The sequence below is a fragment of the Cervus elaphus genome, chromosome 22 (genome assembly GCF_910594005.1).
Source record: "Cervus elaphus chromosome 22, mCerEla1.1, whole genome shotgun sequence".
NCBI classification, from domain to species: domain Eukaryota; kingdom Metazoa; phylum Chordata; class Mammalia; order Artiodactyla; family Cervidae; genus Cervus; species Cervus elaphus.
This window is the reverse complement of record NC_057836.1, coordinates 20,253,465-20,273,423: the sequence shown is the minus strand read 5'-3', so window position 1 is coordinate 20,273,423 and position 19,959 is coordinate 20,253,465. Positions and strand designations below refer to the sequence as shown.

The following is a 19,959-nucleotide window of genomic DNA, read 5'->3' as shown; positions in this document are numbered from 1 at the left end:
TATTCTTGCCTGGGAATTTCCATGGACAGAGGAGCCTGGCAGGCTACAGTCCATGGGGTCACAAAAGAGTCAAACACAACTTAACAATTAAACAACAATTATCCAGTGTTACTAAAATACTGTTTATTGTATTAATCCTGTTACAAATTATGGATTAAAGTTAAAGAATAACGTATAGACTTCAATGATTAAGACATCTATTTTTAGCTAAACACATTTTTACATAGTTGAAGTCATCTCACTGGAAAATCTCAGACTCTTTATCTAATCTGAATATATTGTCTTCTTACAGATACAATAACCACTACTATGGCAATCTTCAGCAATTATCTGGCCGTATTTTATGTGTGCACATTTATTATTAGCATTCTCATGTCCTGGAAGTTGAAGCCTAGAAAAAAAATACTTTCCGTTAAGTTCTGAAATTATTTCATGTATCAGTTGTACTTTTTAAATTCGTATTTTGACATATTTATAAAAAAAAAAGTAGAAACATCATTTTCCCAGTTCTCTAATAATAAAATAATGAATATTTTGTCATCTGAAATTTCATATTAAATCTAGAATTGGGATGTTAACAATGCCTTCAATTCTGGCTTTGGTCTCTATGACCTCAGACAATTTCAAAGTATCTTCCATTCTCACAGGGGTCTACTATATTTTGTTTATACATTAGTGTTTTTATGAACATTTTATTATATATACAGTAAAAAAAAATTGCCATCAATCATTAATGTCAATTCATTCTCTCCTGGGAAAATTTACCCCAGAGTAAAGATCAGATCCTCTTTACTAATAAATCCAGGAAATAGTTTTAAAAGATTAAATATTTAGATATGTCAATGAGAATCAGAGCAATTTATAAACATTTAAAGAAATATATCATATAATTCCTGAAAAGGGGCATGCATTTACTACAAGTACAGCAATTAAAAATGAATATGTAATCACTCAGAATTTTAAGTAAATCCAAAATCTTAATTTAACACAAATTATGTTAGAAAATCATGTCTGCTAAGAGTAGATATACTGGAAGGAATCTTGCATATTTTAGTCATAATATTTTAAGGTAGAAATCATATTTTAATTTAGATTTTATTTTATTTACTTTTAATTATTACTTTTTTTTAAATTTTAGGCATGCTACATAGCACACAGCTTAGTTCCCCAACCAGGGATCAAACCCATATGCCCTGCAGTGGAAGCACAGAGTCTTAACCACTGGACCACCACGGACGTCCTGAAATCACATTTTTAAATTAGATTCATCTATTTAAAATTTTATTTGACATTAATTTACTGTTAAGATCTGGGGTAGGAGAAGAAAGAGAAGGAGGAAGGAGAGAGAACTTTATTTTCTTGAAGAACAATATACTTCTCACATGCTTAAATTTATCAACTACTCTATGAAGTGGGTTCTATTATTCATCACATCTTATATAAAATGGAATAGAAACCAAACAGAATGTTTGGATAAAAGACTATGATGGTAGTGGAGAGCCAAAACATAAACCCAAGACACTTAAGAGCCTGCACTATCAATTACTCACTATATTTTAAACCATGGAGCTTAAAACTGGGGAACAAGAGTACTGGCAGTTCAGTATTTCCCATGGTCTTGCTAAACTGGTTTTTACACACATTGTGTATGTGCACTAGGATATGTTTTATACCTCCACTTCAGACACCCTAATAAAATCATGGGAATTGAGGCCTATAAATCCTTTTTTGAATGTAGGTAGTAGGTTGAACAAGTATTAGTCACTCAATCATGTATGACTCTTTGTGAACCCATGCACTGTAGCCTTCCAGGCTACTCGGTCCATGGGATTTTCCAGGCAAGAATACTGGAGTGATTTGCCATTTCCTTCTCCAGGGGATCTTCCAGACCCAGGAATTGAATCCAGATCTCCTGCATTGCAGGAAAATTCTTTACCATCTCAGCCACCAGCCTAGTCAAAGGTTGCATAGAACTCACGAATAAAATTCAAGCCCACCCAGAACTTCAAAATGTGTCCTTAATTGGGAATAACTTCTTTGTAGATGCAATTAAGATTAGTGACATGAGGTCACAGACATAGAGAACAGACTTATGGACACGGGGAGGCAGGGAGAAAGGAGAGAGTAGGATGTATGGAGAGAGTACCATGGAAACTGACACTACCATATGTAAAATAGATAGCGAATGGGAATTTGTTGTATGACTCAGGGAACTCAAACTGGGGTTCTTTAAATATATAGAGGTGTGGGATAGGGAGGGAGATGGGAGGGAGGTTCAAGAGGGAGGGGACATTTGTATGCCTATGATTGATTCATGTTGATGCTTGGCAGAAACCAACACAATTATGTAAAGCAAATTCCCTTCAATTAAAAAATAAATACATTTACATTTAGGTCTTTAATCCTTTTTGAGTTTATCTCTGTGTGTGGTGTTAGGAAGTGTTTTAATTTCATTCTTTTTCATGTAGCTATCCAGTTTTCTCAACACCACTTATTGAAAAGGCCATCTTTGCCCCATTGTATATTCTTGCCTCCTTTGTCAAAAATAAGGTACCCATAGGTGCATGGATATATTTCTGGGCTTTCTATCTTGTTCCATTGGTCTATATTTCTGTTTTTGTGCCAGTATTATACTGTCTTGAGGACTGTAGCTGTGTAGTATAATCTGAGGTCAGGAAGGTTGCTTCCTCCAGCTTCATTCTTCTTTCTCAAGACTGCTTTGGTTATTCGGAGTCTTTCATGTTTCTGTATGAATTGAGAAATTTTTTGTTCTAGTTCTGTGAAAGATACCATTGGTAAGTTGATAGGGATCACACCAAATCTGTATATTGCATTTGTCAGTATAGTCATTTTCACAATATTTATTCTTCCTACCCAGGAACATGGAATATCTCTCCATCTATTTATGTCATCTTTGATTTATTTCATCAGTGTCTTATAATTTTCTGTATACAGTTCTTCTGTCTCCTTCAGTTCAGTTCAGTTCAGTCGCTCAGTCATGTCCAATTCTTTGTGACCCCATGAACTACAGCACACCAGGCCTCCTGTCTATCCTTAGGTAGGTTTATTCCTAGATAATTAATTCTTTTCGCTGCAGTGGTGAATGGGATTGATTCCTTCATTTCTTTTTGTGAGTTTTATTGTTAGTATATAGTATTGCAAGTGATTTCTGTGTATTGAGTTTGTATCTTGCATCTTTTCTAAATTCACTGATTACCTCTAATAATTTTCTGATAGTATCTTTAGGGCTTTCTATGTATGGTATCATGTCACTTGCAAACAGTGAAAGCTTTGCTTCTTCTTTTCTGATGTGGATTCCTTTTATTTCTTTTTCTTCTCTGATTGCTATAGCTAGGACTTCCAAAACTAAGTTGAATTATAGCGGTGAGAGTGGACACCCTTGTCTTATTCCTGATCTTAGGGGGAATGCTTACAGTTTTTTCACCATTGAGTGTAATGTTTCCTGTGAGATTATCATATATGGTCTTTACTATGTTGAGGTAGGTTCCTTCTGTGCCCATTTTTTGAAGAGTTTTAATCATAAATGGGTGTTGAATTTTGTCAAAGGCTTTTTCTGCATCTATTGAGATTATCATTTGGTTTTTATCTTTTAATTTGTTAATATGGTGTATCACATTGACTGATTTATGTATATTGAAGAATCCTTGCATCCCTGGAATAAATTCAACTTGCTTATTGGTGTATGATCTTTTTAATGTGTTGTTGGATTCTGTGTACTAGAATTTTGTTGAGGATTTTTGCATCTTCAAAATGGATTAAAGGCCTAAATGTAAGACCAGAAACTATAAAACTGTTAGAGGAAAACATAGACAGAACACTTGATGACATAAATCAAAGCAAAATCCTCTATGACCCACCTACTGTCTAGAATAATGGAAACAAAAACAAAAGTAAACAGGTGGAACCTGATTAAACTTAAAAGCTTTGGCACAGTAAAAAGAAATTATAAACAAGGTGAAAAGACAACCCTCAAAATGGGAGAAAATAATAGCAAATGGAACAACTGACAAATGATTAATTTCCAAAGGATACAAGCAACTCATACAACTCAATACCAGATAGAAAACAACCCAATTAAAAAGTGGGGAAAAGACCTAAACAGACATTTCTCCAAAGAAAACATATAGATGGCTAACAAACACGTGAAAAGATGCTAAACATCTCTTATACTTAGAGAAATGCATATCAAAACCACAATGAGATATCACCTTACACTGTTCAGAATGGCCATCATCAAAAAGTCTACAAACAATAAATGCTGGAGAGGGTGTGAAGAAAAGGGAATGCTCTTGCCCTGTTGGTGGGAATGGAAGTTGATACAGCCACTATGGAAGGTGGTGTGGAGATTCCTTAAAAAACTAGATATAAAAAAAACCACCACATGACCCTGCTTTCCCACTCCTAGGCATATACCCTGAGGAAAGCAAAATTGAGAAAGACACATGTACCCCAATGTCCACCGCAGGACTATTTACAAATAGCTAGAACATGGAAGCAACCTAGATGTCCATCAACAGATGAATGGATAAAGAAGTTGTGGTACATATACACAATGGTATATTACTCTGCCATAAAAACAAATGCATTTGAGTCCATTCTAATGAGGTGGATGAACCTAGAGGCTTTTATACAGAGTGTAGTAAGTCAGAAAGAGAAAGATAAATATTGTATAGTAACACAATTATACAGAATCTAGAAAGATGGTACTGAAGAATTTATTTGCAGGTCAGACATAAAGAACAGACTTATGGACATGGGGAAAGGGGAGGAGAGGGTGAGATGTATGGAAAGAGTACCATGGAAACTTACTTTATATTATGTAAAATAGATAGCCCAAGGGATTTTGCTGTATGTCTCAAGGTTCTCAAACAGGGTCTCTGTATCAACCTAGAGGGTGGGGTGGGGAGGGAGATGGGAAGGAGGTTTAAGAGGGAGGGGACATATGTACCTATGACTGATTCATGTTGATGTTTGACAGAAAACAACAAAATTCTGTAAAGCAGTTATCCTTCAATTAAAAATAAATAAATTTAAATTTTTTTTTTAATAAATAAGTTGAAAATTGAAAACAAAGAAGACTAGTGTCATGATGAAACCATATTGGATTGTACCCTAAATCCAATAAGAATATCCTTATAGGAGAGCAACCAACACAGAGAGATGCAGAGAAGGAGCAAAGGAAGTTGGGGGTATAGACAGTTGTCTCTTTGTATCCAGGATGTGGGGGTGGGGAGATTCTACGAGCATCCCCAAGATATCCTAGTCTACAGATACTCAAATCCCAGTCAGTCCTCTGTGTCTACATGGTTGCTTGAACTTGAGAATTCAGAACCCGCAGATACAGAGGGCTGGCTTGTCTTTAAATGATGCCAAGGATTGGCAGAATATCTTATATTTTCATGGAAGTTTACTGTATTTCCTTTATTAAGATTTTTATAAACAAGTTCCACAGTGTATGCAGAACAAAAAATTGTTTTAATCATCAACAACAGTTAGCTTTCTCTCTAGAAAAGTTTAGCAAGTTCCTTTAGACAAAGGATCTTTCCAGAAAGGAATCAACCCTACCAAGATCTTGATTTCAAACCTCTGTTCCCTCTGCTTGAGAGAATAAATCTCTGTGCGTTAAGCCACCCAGTTTGTAGTGACTTTTTTATGACAGCAAACTAGACAAAGTATGCTAGGTGAGTCCTAGAGAATTGGAGAGCACATTTTAAGAAAATTTCAATACATGCACATGTATTGCAGTCAGACAAACTACACTGAAATTAAAATGACAAATCTGAAATATACTTACTTTGTAACCTTATGCAAGTTTATTTATTCAATTACCTTTTATTAAAATGCAAAATAGTTATACTTCAATAAGCAATTTCAATGAGCTTTGAAAGGAACATATTTAACTTAGTATAGTATTTAGTATTTTACTAAGTATTTTACTCCTTGCTTTCCATCTTTCCTGTCTTTTACGTATTGATTTCTTACAGGTGCATCTGTTATAAATGTTACCCACATCCACATTAAATATTTCTATTTGGAAGAAAATATTGTTCTGTACTGAAATTTTAAAACAGCAAGAGACTTACTTGTCCAGGGTAAGTTTTGTATCATCTAGCCAAACCCAGTTCAGTTGCTTAGTGCTGTAGTGTAAGCTAATTGGAAACTTTTCTTTTTGCAAACCGCATTGCATTTTTGACAATTTTATTATAAAATTCTGCAGACAGGAAAAGGAAAGTGAATCAAAAAGTGGAACTTTTCTTGCAAAAGAGGAATATATTAGTTTAAATATGTACATTTTACTTCTCTTTGGATTCTCTGTTCTTGATATTGAAAGAATCTGGAGAGATTAACCCTAAATTCTTCAGCCATAGGCTGGATGCTTAGAGCTAATAACTCATGTATTCACTGAGTAATTTTTTCGGGACACGTTTTATTCTAGTCATTTTCTTAAGTTATGGGTTGTAAAAGTAAGCATAAAATCTTGAAACTGTAGTTGCTCAAATTAGGCACTGAAAAACTGAATAGTGTTCATTGACTTATGTAATAAATAGTAGTGACACATGGTACAAGATCAGAAATACAGGATTGAAGGAGAGAAATTAACAGGGAATTTTAACAGATTTTAGTGAACTAAGGATGTTTTCCAAGTGGATCGTCTAGTAAGCTAAAATCTTAACACAAGATGTATTAACTGAAAGATGATAGTTTGGGATAGGAGGTAGAAGAAATACAATTTGTCACAGGTAAACAGAACAAGGACATAAAAGAGCATAAGGGGACCATGATCTATTTAAATAACGTCAATATAGTTGGAGACCATGGCACACTTTCCTTAGAACACCAGAAGAAGATAGAGAAATCAGCCAAAATCAGACTACAAGTGATCTTATTTACATTTTACTTAGACTTTACTCCAAGTGCTAGGGGAAAACCACTCAGGTTTTATTGAAGTACACATTCAAAATTACAAATTGCAGAGATTTTGGTAACTACACTATGGAAAGTAATTCAGAAGAATATAAAACTGGAGCGATTGCTGTCATCCTAAATTTTTCTGATACCAAAATTTATAAAACAAAATCTTGTCCTTACCATCTCTTCTTCAGTATTCAACTTAAGAAATCCAGAATGTAAATCAGTGCAAAAACGGCGACATTCCTTCCAAGGAATACTGTTTCTTGAAAAATAGTAGCAGTTTTCTCCATACTGATGCCAGTTGTTTGAACGAGTAGGGTATTTCCAATCTACTAAAAATTTAAAATATAACTGGATGATTTCCATCAGTGCAGATCACATCTGTAAGTTGACATAGCAAATCTACCATCTATAAACAAAAACACTTTTTGATGTTTACATTATAGGCTGTGTGCACTTAAATTTAGTGTTAAATTTATCTTACATTAATAACTCACTTCATTGAAAACATTTTGGTCTTTAAGATTCATCAGCTGTGTATTAGGAAATAATTTTTAATGACAAAATTAGAAATGTGTCAGGAAACCTATCCAGTGTATATGACTGTAAAAATTATCAACATAATACTCTTTCTTTGCTTTCACATGAGAATAAAATATGCATACAATTATCTTTAAAAAGCTGTAAGTTTCAAAAATAAGACAATAAGAAATACATATATGAAATCATATAGATATGCCCCAAAATGATGATGCCTTGTGGAAATATTTTATTTAACTTCAGGTTGTAATTTAACAGTGCCATCATCATTTGAGTCTTAATAGATTTGACATATATATATTTACACGTATCCAGTTACATGCATTAAACAAAATAGTTAATTGTCTCTTGTCTCCTGCAAATAAAATTATGACTCAGGGACTCATCCAAAAGTACCTGTTTTATTTGTTTCCTTGTTGGAGGAGCTATTTCCTGGACATCCTTCTGGTTGAAATGACTTCTTATTCACTGAAGAGAACTCAGAAAGGTCAGTTTTAAACTCAAAAAGAAAAATTTGACACATTCCTATAGGTAAAACATTGTGCTGAATTCAGAGCTACAAAAATGATGAGTGAAGCATCATCTACTTCAAAGAACTTAAATGTAATAAAGTCATAATCATAAAAAATCAAATTATAGTACATATACAGCAAGTTCACACAGCCATAAATCAAAGAAGAAAGAAATATTGTTCTGATAACAGTGTAAGAAAGCTTTTTCACAGAGAAGAAATTTTTAAAGGTATTTCTGGTAAAGGATACATGAGAACAAATAGCAAGGCAGTATGTAATGTTCTTGATATGCTTAAAAATGGACAACATTTTTATATGTCTCTAAGAAATTAACTTAAGTTCTGTGCAGAGAATATTTACTTTGTTAAGAAGTAGAACTGATCAAAATAATGTATTATCTTCAACATATTTCACTATGTGAATAATGGAAAAGTAAACTTCTATTTCATATTTTGACTTACACTCAATGACCAAGTATCCAACAGACAGAAGAAGCCCCAGGCAAATGATGCACAGAAACATAGCAACATATTTCCATGAAGAAAGTGGAGTAGGGTGATCTATAAAGAGAGAGATGAATACATCTTGTAACATCAACTCTAAATGTTTATTCAGAGTTCTGTTTCTGTTTTAGGTGCAGTAAACTCTACAGCAAGTTAGCTCGCATCCTAAAAATAGAGAAAAGGAAGGTAATCTACAAAATCATAACTGATATTGAGGGAATGAGGCAGCTGAATTGATAAAGTGATCAGGTGGTCTGAATTCTAAAGAGATAAAGCCCCGACTCTATGGAAAGACAGCACGCAAACTCTACTTCACCTTTGGCAAAGCATAGGAGGAAAAGTGCCAGCCATATGAGAGCAAAGTATTCCAACAAATCTCCAAGGCTAAAAGCAGACTTCAAGGCAGAGGAATCAGAGATCGAACTGCCAATATCTGTTGTATCATAGAAAAAGCAAAGGTGTTCCAGAAAAACATCTACTGCTTCACTGACTACACTGAAGCCTTTAACTGTATGAATCACAACTGTAGAAAATTCTTAAAGAGATAGGAATAGCAGATCACCTTACCAAACTCCTGAGAAAGCTGTAAAGCTATGACAAACCTAGACAGTGTATTAAAAAGCAGAGGCATTACTTTGCCGACAAAGGTCCATCTAGTCAAAGCTATGGTTTTTCCAGTAGTCATGTATGGATGTGACAGTTGGACCACAAAGAAGGCTGAAGGACAAAGAATCGATGCTTTCAAATTGTGGTGCTGGATAAGACTTTTGAGAGTCCCTTGGACAGCAAGGCAATCAAACCAATCAATTCTAAAGGAAATCAACACTGAATATTCATTGGAAGGACTGATGATGAAGCTGAAGTTTGGCCACCTGATGCAAAGAGCAGACACATTGGAAAAGACCCTGATGCTGGGAAAGACTGAAGGCAGGAGGAGAAGGGGATGACAGAGGATGAGATGGTTGGATGGCATCACCAACTCAATACACATGAGTTTGAGCATGCTCCAGAAGGTAGTGAAGGACAGGGAAACCTCGCGAGCTGCACCCATGGGGTGGCAAAGAATCAGACACAACTTAGCTACTAAAAAACAACAAGCCCACCCTGTACCCTGCATTGACAGTGGGCAAAAGCCATCTGCTTCTAGAGAAGAGACAGAAAACAAGCTTCTTCCCAATATCCTGAAGTGGTACAAAGCAGAGGACCTTAGCTGCGGCAGAGAGAAGAAACTTCCTCACACACAAAATCCACCAATACAGCATACATGCCACAGAGGAAGGACAGAAAATCCACCTGTTGTCATCAGGAGAAGGAAAGGTTTTGGTCTTTTCAGCTAAAAGTGGATTTCCATCAATTATGCACTCTAATCTCTAGGACATTTAACCATCATGTCTCTGTTTATATTTTTATATTGGGTAAGCATGAAACATACCTTATGGAGTTTTTGGTAATTGATTTCTATCTGTGAAAGAATTTTATAGACAGTGAAAATCTAAGAAGCTTTGTTAGGTAAAAATAAACTTACAAGACAAGATAATGGCTCTAAGTCATTCTGGTTGATCCATGGTAAAATATGAACTGTGGTGAAGTATGTCATTTCATACATATTTATGCACATACATAACAATTAACAACATCATTAATAAAGTTTTCCCAAACCAGTAGATTTTCCCATACAAATCTAAGAAGTACAGCCACTGGTACAATGAATTGTTCATCAGAATTTTAAAAAGAAAATAACTTCTGAATCTATAACAAGCAGAGTGTATTAGGTATTAAGGGGTCTTTAAAAATTCATTAACAATATATTAAGCAAAGTTTAAAAATACTTCTTCATTAACTGCATGGTGAATCTGTATATCATATATTACAATATTGCTAATTGTAATAATTAGCAATCTAAAAAACTGGAAAGTAATCAATTGAGGTCCTCGTTAAAATAATACATCTTAGCCAAAGTACTGAATATCCATTTGATGTAAGACAAAATAGAATTAGCACACTGATATACAGCTCACTTCTAATCATTCCACATATTGATTTAAAACATATGCGGACTGCAAATTAGCAACAGGAAAAGTACAAATGAAAGAAAATTTTAAATGATAGGAAGATATATCAGTGAACTCCATATAATCATATACACTAGTAAATTAATAACATCGGTGTTTTTGTATCAAGAAGCATGCATGGTACTTGGAAAAAGTATACTTTGAACACACTAGGCCAGCAAATATACAAACCAGGAAAGCAGGAAAAATAGTCCCTAATTCACAGCAACTGTGTTAGAATAATGAAATTATCTCTTCATTTTCTCACTTCTCTATTTTCCAAATATCCTACTAGATAGTGTTGATATCTTAAATGACAGAAAATTATAAACAACGTATCTCGATCCTCAAACATTTCACTCATTCTAAAAATGCTGATATAATGTTTACAACATAGTTACAGTTATGACTCTCATGAGCAAAATATAATCTTCCCTCAAAAGCACTTATTTTCCTTGTTTAGTAAGAGAAAAAAAGTTTAGATCATGTGTATGTGCATATGAGCCTGATAATGAATAATTCTGTATATTTTTTAAGTAGAAAACATGAAAGACCTTTTTTCTTGGTAGTTTCAAGTCTTTGGCTCCTCTGTGGCTGAGATGATGGTTGAAATAGCAAATCGGAGTAAGTTACAAATTCTTCACTCATTACTGAAAGGTAGAGATACAAGAAATGAAAAAAAATACATTTTAAATTCATGTAAATTGTGAAATCCATAAGTAAAATTGGTATTGAATAAAATGATATTGGGAATGAATTTGAATAACCAGTGATTGATTAGAATACAATTACAAATATTAAAATATTTTAAGAATGAAGAAATTTTAATTTTTAACTGTTACTTAATGAGTTGGTAGGACTTCTCAAGTGGCTCCGTGCTAAAGAATCCACCTGCCAATGCAGGAGAAGCAGGTCCAATCCCTGGGTCAGGAAGAGTCTTTGGAGGATGAAATGGCAACCCACTACAGTCTTCTTGCTGGGACAATCCCCTGGACAGAGGATCCTGGGGGGTTGTAGTCCATAGGGTCACAAAGAGTTGGACACAGCTGAGCGACTGAGCACACATGCAAAGCAGTTGCTATGGTATATTACTTTTGGCCTTTTAAATATTGTCTATTCACAATTGCAAATCTGTTAATATCATTTATTTATAAGTGAAAATGCAAAAGATGATCTGATGGCTTTACTGAATTCTTTCGACTGAAATTTATCCTTATAGCTTGGCACTTCCATTCTTTCACAATTTCACCTGTTCCTGCTTTCTTTCTAGTCTCATCTTTCAACTCAATCTATTTTCATTTTCCCCATAATTCCACTGACATATCTGTTCTTTCTCAACATATGACAAGCACTTCTCCAATTTTAAATGTTTTGCTCAAATTCTTCCTTCTCAAGTACATTTTCCTCCTCTATTTGCTCATAATGAATCTGTAGATCAAATTCTACCACCTTTAATAAAATTTCCAGATCCTCCAATAACAATTCATCTCTTTTTCCAATTTTTCTCATTACTTTTTGTTTGTCACCATCCAATTAGTTATCTCCTTTTACCTTATCTTATCTTTCATTAACGTCTCCACAATGTATGATGAATTCCTTGATACATCTTATTAACCTTGTTACTGCTGTAATTGTTTATTAGATTTCTATATGAAGTATAAAAAGTAACGGTTTGTATATTAAACTTTAATTTGAGAAAATTTGAAAAATATTTTTCATGATTAAACATTTTATAAAATTTGATAGGAATCTGTGTGAAACTTTTTTATGCCCTTACTAAAGGATAATATATCCAATTTATGCATAGCTTAATTATGTCTAATTATGCTTTACCCTGGTGGAATTTTATATTTCTTCATTTATTTTCTTTAAACCTCAAATTTATACCAGTTAATAATGTCAAGGTATCATAAAATGTCAAATTAAATAAATAGTATCAGTGATAATAATAATGCCATATCAAATAGTATCAGTGAAATTACTAAAAATAGATAATTATTAGAATCACTTTATTCCAACTCATCTGAGTTCTCTTCTAGCATCACTCTTTTCTTCAATTCTTTCTCCCTTCCTTTCTTCTCTGTTCTTTTTTCCCACTCTGTCACTCATACTTTTATTTCCTCTCCTCCCAAATGATATTTATAGAGATATATAAATGTATATATATGATTGAAAATTATATATAATCATATAAAATTATATTATTATTTTTAAAACATATCTGCATATTGATATACAAGTTTGTCTTTGCATCTATAACTTCAGTTTCTTTGATCCAAATTCCCTCAAAATTCCAAAAATACATGAGAAACAATAGAAATCTGCGAAATTAGCAAATACCTGATTTTTAGAAGACAGCGTCTGAACTTTTGCAGAGTATGTGTATATATCCTCGGAAGAAGCAATCTTATCTTTTATCACAGCAGTTTGAACTTAAGAATTTTGATCATCAAGAGCCCAGAAAATAAGCCAAGAAAAGAAATACACAGGATAATAATGCCTTTGCCTGTTGTATGAGACACTCTGTCAGGTGAGAGCAGAATTCAAGAGTAAGAGTGCTCTGGATGTAGCCACACAGGAAACTGTTTTACTGCTGCTCACTTTAGCTCTGCATCATCTCTAGATTGGGCATGTCATCAATCTTACCTTGAATTACACAAGATACCTAACATATTTTCACTAAAGACCAGTTTTACTCAACCCTTGCTTTGTCACAGACATACTTGAATACATCATTTATTGTTTTTTTTTTTAAAGTAGCTTCAAGTGCTTTTAATTGTTTCCAGTGGACTTGCTTACATTTTACATTCATTTTATATTTACATTTTACATGCTATTTTGGAACTATTATTTATAGACACTTGTGATGTCTCTTTGTGAACTCTTTCCATTGTAGGGTAAGTACTATTTTTCATCACTAGATGGTGCATGCACAATTTTCACAGTTCTCAGCATTTATTATCAGTGGGTTATTAATTACCAAATAATTTTAATCAGCTATAGTCTCTAAAAAACAAAACTACAAATACTAATCAATGAATTATTCACATTTATATAAAATTCATTTTCTCAAAATAATTTTACTCTTTGTGGAATAGAAAACACTTAAGACATTTGGACAATTCTAGCATTATTTTAGCTTAGGTTAGTTTAAATTTTATATTCATTTTGCAATGTTAACATTTTCAAAGATTTTTATTTAGTTAATCTTGGGTCATTCTTCATCACCCTCAGAAAAATGAACATAGTTCAAGACACTAAGTAAAAAGAAAAGATATATATATATATATATATACACATATATATATACATATATTTGGATAAATAAATAATATGTGGAAATAGGGGTAATAACCCCTTTATAACTGGATATAATATAGAAAAAAAGGAAAATACAATAAAGTATCAAATAAATCCAAGAACACAGGACAACTTTATCACTAAAAAATGATAAAATAAATTTCAAAGGAAAAAGCGTATTTGACCCCCTCAACTATTTAAATCTTTATTTAATTTTAAATTTATTATTGAAGGTAAACAGGGAGTGAAATATATACATATACTAAAACCTACAAATAATAACTATAAGTAATCATGTCTTGAGAATCCAATTCTGTAATATATGGGAAGACAGAGAACATAGAACATTCACAGACTTTTAGTGTTAATCAAAATTACTAATCAATTAAGATAAAAGGAAGAAGGAAAACTCTACTATAATAAGATACTATACTATACTCTCTAAAACTCTACTATAATAAGATATAATAATCTTCAATTAATCTTACTTGCAAACATGGTTTAAATAGAAATAACTTCTGCTATTCAGGTATTAAATGCTAGCAGACCAATATTTGAAAATTGTATTTAAAATTTACTCTCTCTTAGTCAGAAATTCCTCCATTGGAAATTAATTCAATGAAAATAAGCCAAAAAAGGGAAACATTTTCTATCGCTCAGAGAATGGGAATTTATAATTCAAAGGGGAAATTTAAAATGTCTACACATAGTATAATGGGATAAGATATATTATAAGAAAGTTACCGTGCATTTCTTAAGAGTACAAAAACATATTTCTGTGGCATATTTATTAGTATATAGGTAATAAATAATATTTGTTCCATTGATGTGTTTAGAGAGGAAAATGGCAGGATGAGAAACTTCAAAACATTGACATTTCACTAAATCAATGACAAGACTGGCAAAATTCTTCCAACTCAATTTCTTTCAGAACTCTGGAATCTAATAAAATACAAGAAGTAGGGAACCATTTCATGAAGAAATAAGTTGCTAAATTTGGTAAGAAGCATTTGTTTCATTCAAAGTGAATAGAAACAGGATGCTAATTTATTTTTTAATTGAAGTATAGTTGATTTACAATTTGTTAGTTTCAGGCATACAGCATAGTGATTTGTTTGGGGGATTTTTTTTTGCAGTGTTTATTCCAGTATAGGTTATTACAAGATAGTGGATATAATTCCCTATGATATACAGTGAATTCTTGTTGTTTACCTATTTTATATAGTTTGCATCTGTTAACTCCATACTCCTAAATTGTCCTTCCTCACCTCCCTTTCCCCTTTGGTAACCAAAATTTGTTTTCTACATCTATAAATCTGTTTCTGTTTTGTATATAGATTCATTTGTATTATTTTTTATAATACACATATAAGTATATCATACAGCATTTGTCTTTCTCTGTCTAACTTATTTCACTAAACATACTATTCTCTAGGTCCATCCACATTGAAACAAATGGCATTATTTATTCTTTTAATGGCTGAGTATATTCATATATTGCCACATCTTCCTAATCCAGTTGTCTATTGACAGACACTCAGGTTGGTTCTGTCTTGGCGACTATAAATAATGGTGCTATGAACATTGGGATGCATGTATTATTTTAAGTTACACTTTTCATTTTTTTCATATATATACCCAGTAGTGGATTTACTAGATTATATGGTAGCTCTATCTTTAGGTTTTTAAGAAACCTCCAAACTGCTTTCTATAGTAGCTGCACCAATTTACATTCTCATTAACAGTGCCAGAGGGTTCCCTTTTTTCCACACCGGCACTTATTATTTGTAGACTTTTTGATGATGACGATGTTGGCCATTCTGATGTGATCATTCATTTGTCCAACATTTACACTATCCATGCTATATATACTACCTATTGTTTTTGTTTTGTTTTGTTTTAGTATAGAGGAAAGTAGTTTATATAAAACGTGATACTATCTTCTATTTCAAGCATCCACTGAGGGTCTTAGAACATTTCCCCTGTGAATAAGGGGAGACTACTATACTGATGCCTTCAACAGAGAAAGCCAGATTCTGAAGAAGTTTGCAGCAAATGAAGCAAAGGTGCTTCCCTAGTGACTCAGACAGTAAAGAATCTGCTTCCAGTGTGAGAGACCTAGGATCAATCCCTGGATCAGGAAGATCCCCTGGAGAAGGGAATGGCTACCCACTCCAGTATCCTTGCCTGGAGAATTCCATGAACAGAGAAGCCTGGAGGGCCATATAGTACATGGGGTTGCAAAGAGTTGGACGTGACTGAGAGAATAACATTTTCAATTTCAAGGAAAAGTATGAAAGAAAAATCTGAGATCCACACCAATGTGGTCTTTGAGTTGAGTCTGAGGTGTGTTTTAAAGGGGAAGAACAAAGTAGCTGGAATTAATCATCATCTTCCAACATTTCTGTGACATTTTTTTAATCATAGTTTCAGCATTCAGGATATCTCCGGTTTATAATTCTCTGGCCAGGTGGTCCATGGCTTAGGAATCTGTCAGCTCATCTTAACCTGGAGAAACAACCAGAGCTTGTACATTGTTGTTGTTAGGTAGCTAAGTCATGTCCAACTCTGTGACCCCATCAACTGCAGCACATCAGGCTTCCCTGTCCTTCACTATCTCCCTGAGTTTGCTCAGACTCATGTTGATTGAGTTGATGATGCCATCCAACCAATTCATCCTCTATTGTCCCCTTCTCCTCTTGGCCTAAATCTTTCCCAGCATCAGGGTGTTTTCCAGTGAGTCAGGTGTTCGCATCAGGTGGCTAAAGTATTGGAGCTTCAGCTTGAGCATCAGTCCTTCCAATGAATATTCAGGGTTGATTTCTATTAGGATTGACTTTTTATCTCCTTGCTGTCCAAAGGACTCTCTCAAGAGTCTTCTCCAGCACCACAGTTAGAAAGCATCAAGTTCGTATGTTGTTTTTTTTTTTTTTAATTTATTTTTTTTGGTCATACATTGATATGAATCAGCCATAGATTTACACGTATTCCCCATCCTGATCCCCCCTCCCACCTCCCTCTCCACCCGATTCCTCTGGGTTTTCCCAGTGCACCAGGCCCGAGCACTTGTCTCATGCATCCCACCTGGGCTGGTGATCTGTTTCACCATAAATAGTATACATGCTGTTCTTTTGAAATATCCCACCCTCACATTCTCCCACAGAGTTCAAAAGTCTATTCTGTATTTCTGTGTCTCTTTTTCCATTTTGCATATAGGGTTATCGTTACCATCTTTCTAAATTCCATATATATGTGTTAGTATGCTGTAATGTTCTTTATCTTTCTGGCTTACTTCACTCTGTATAATGGGCTCCAGTTTCATCCATCTCATTAGGACTGATTCAAATGAATTCTTTTTAATGGCTGAGTAATATTCCATGGTGTATATGTACCACAGCTTCCTTATCCATTCATCTGCTGATGGGCATCTAGGTTGCTTCCATGTCCTGGCTATTATAAACAGTGCTGAGATGAACATTGGGGTGCACATGTCTCTTTCAGATCTGGTTTCCTCAGTGTGTATGCCCAGAAGTGGGATTGCTGGGTCATATGGCAGTTCTATTTCCAGTTTTTTAAGGAATCTCCACACTGTTTTCCATAGTGGCTGTACTAGTTTGCATTCCCACCAACAGTATAAGAGGGTTCCCTTTTCTCCACACCCTCTCCAGCATTTATTGCTTGTAGACTTTTGGACAGCAGCCATCCTGACTGGCGAGTAATGGTACCTCATTGTGGTTTTGATTTGCATTTCTCTAATAATGAGTGATGTTGAGCATCTTATCATGTGTTTGTTAGCCATCTGTATGTCTTCTTTGGAGAAATGTCTGTTTAGTTCTTTGGCCCATGTTTTGATTGGGTCATTTATTTTTCTGGAATTGAGCTTCAGGAGTTGCTTATATATTTTTGAGATTAATCCTTTGTCTGTTTCTTCATTTGCTATTATTTTCTCCCAATCTGAGGGCTGTCTTTTGACCTTACTTATAGTTTCCTTTGTAGTGCAAAAGCTTTTAAGTTTCATTAGGTCCCATTTGTTTAGTTTTGCTTTTATTTCCAATATTCTGGGAGGTGGGTCATAGAGGATCTTGCTGTGATTTATGTCGGAGAGTGTTTTGCCTATGTTCTCCTCTAGGGGTTTTATAGTTTCTGGTCTTACATTTAGATCTTTAATCCATTTTGAGTTTATTTTTGTGTATGGTGTTAGAAAGTGTTCTAGTTTCATTCTTTTACAAGTGGTTGACCAGTTATCCCAGCACCACTTGTTAAAGAGGTTGTCTTTTTTCCATTGTATATGCTTGCCTCCTTTGTCAAAGATAAGGTGTCCATAGGTTCGTGGATTTATCTCTGGGCTTTCTATTCTGTTCCATTGATCTATATTTCTGTCTTTGTGCCAGTACCATACTGTCTTGATGACTGTGGCTTTGTAGTAGAGTCTGAAGTCAGGCAGGTTGATTCCTCCAGTTCCATTCTTCTTTCTCAAGATTACTTTGGCTATTCGAGGTTTTTTGTATTTCCATACAAATTGTGAAATTCTTTGGTCTAGTTCTGTGAAATATACCGTTGGTAACTTGATAGGGATTGCATTGAATCTATAGATTGCTTTAGGTAGAATAGCCATTTTGACAATATTGATTCTTCCAATCCATGAACACGCCAAAACTGAACCAGGAAGAAATAGAAGATCTTAACAGACCCATCACAGGCAAGGAAATCGAAACTGTAATCAAAAATCTTCCAGCAAACAAAAGCCCAGGACCAGATGGCTTCACAGCTGAATTCTACCAAAAATTTAGAGAAGAGCTAACACCTATCTTACTCAAACTCTTCCAGAAAATTGCAGAGGAAGGTAAGCTTCCAAACTCATTCTATGAGGCCACCATCACCCTAATTCCAAAACCAGACAAAGATGCCACAAAAAAAGAAAACTACAGGCCAATATCACTGATGAACATAGATGCAAAAATCCTTAACAAAATTCTAGCAAACAGAATCCAACAACATATTAAAAAAATCATACACCATGACCAAGTGGGCTTTATCCCAGGAATGCAAGGATTCTTTAATATCTGCAAATCAATCAATGTAATACACCACATTAACAAATTGAAAGATAAAAATCATATGATTATCTCAATAGATGCAGAGAAAGCCTTTGACAAAATTCAACACTCATTTATGATTAAAACTCTCCAAAAAGCAGGAATAGAAGGAACATACCTCAACATAATAAAAGCTATATATGACAAACCCACAGCAAGCATCACCCTCAATGGTGAAAAATTGAAAGCATTTCCCCTGAAATCAGGAACAAGACAAGGGTGCCCACTCTCACCACTACTATTCAACATAGTGTTGGAAGTTTTGGCCACAGCAATCAGAGCAGAAAAAGAAGTAAAAGGAATCCAGATAGGAAAAGAAGAAGTGAAACTCTCACTGTTTGCAGATGACATGATCCTCTACATAGAAAACCCTAAAGACTCTACCAGAAAATTACTAGAGCTAATCAGTGAATATAGTAAAGTTGCAGGATATAAAATTAACACACAGAAATCCCTTGCATTCCTATATACTAACAATGAAAAAACAGAAAGAGAAATTAAGGAAACAATACCATTCACCATTGCAACAAAAAGAATAAAATACTTAAGGAGTATATCTACCTAAAGAAACAAAAGACCTATACATAGAAAACTATAAAACACTGATGAAAGAAATCAAAGAGGACACAAACTGATGGAGAAGTTCGTATGTTGATAATAAGAGTCTACCTGTCAATATAGGGGACACATGTTCAATCCCTGGTCCAGGAAGCTTCCACATGCTGCAGAGTTACTAAGCTCATGAAACACAACTACAGAGCCTATGTGCTAGAGCCAGCAAGCTGCAATTTCTGAGCCCACACGATGCAGCTACTGAAGCCTGCGTGCCCCAGAACCTGTGCTCTGCAACAAGAAAGCTAATGCAATGAGAAGCCCATGTATTGCAACAAACAGTAGCCCCTGCTTGCAGCAACTAGAGAAAGCCCACGCAAAGCAGCAAAGATCCAGTGCAGACAAAAATGAAGAAATAAATATTTTAAAAGAAGCAACTATAGTACAGGAATGATATTATCAACAACAGCAA

General features: G+C 34.3%; 1 protein-coding gene across 3 annotated transcripts; it reads right to left on the bottom strand.

The window, feature by feature from the left end:
* Positions 1 to 258: 258 nt before the first annotated feature.
* On the bottom strand, positions 259 to 19,727 carry LOC122680835 (natural killer cells antigen CD94-like). 3 transcript variants are annotated; one of them, XM_043882562.1, is made up of 7 exons: positions 19,605 to 19,727; positions 11,094 to 11,189; positions 8,447 to 8,545; positions 7,870 to 7,941; positions 7,111 to 7,265; positions 6,105 to 6,232; positions 259 to 391 (listed from the first exon to the last, which is right to left on the bottom strand). In XM_043882562.1, the coding sequence occupies exons 1-7, from the start codon at positions 19,654 to 19,656 to the stop codon at positions 265 to 267; spliced, it is 729 nt and encodes a 242-aa protein (XP_043738497.1). In that variant the 5' UTR covers positions 19,657 to 19,727; the 3' UTR covers positions 259 to 264. The 3 variants fall into 3 exon arrangements, with proteins under 3 accessions (XP_043738497.1, XP_043738498.1, XP_043738499.1); XM_043882563.1 differs by lacking the exon at positions 19,605 to 19,727 and adding an exon at positions 12,880 to 13,071; XM_043882564.1 differs by lacking the exon at positions 6,105 to 6,232 and having other exon boundaries at positions 275 to 391.
* Between the last annotated feature and the right edge of the window lie 232 nt (positions 19,728 to 19,959).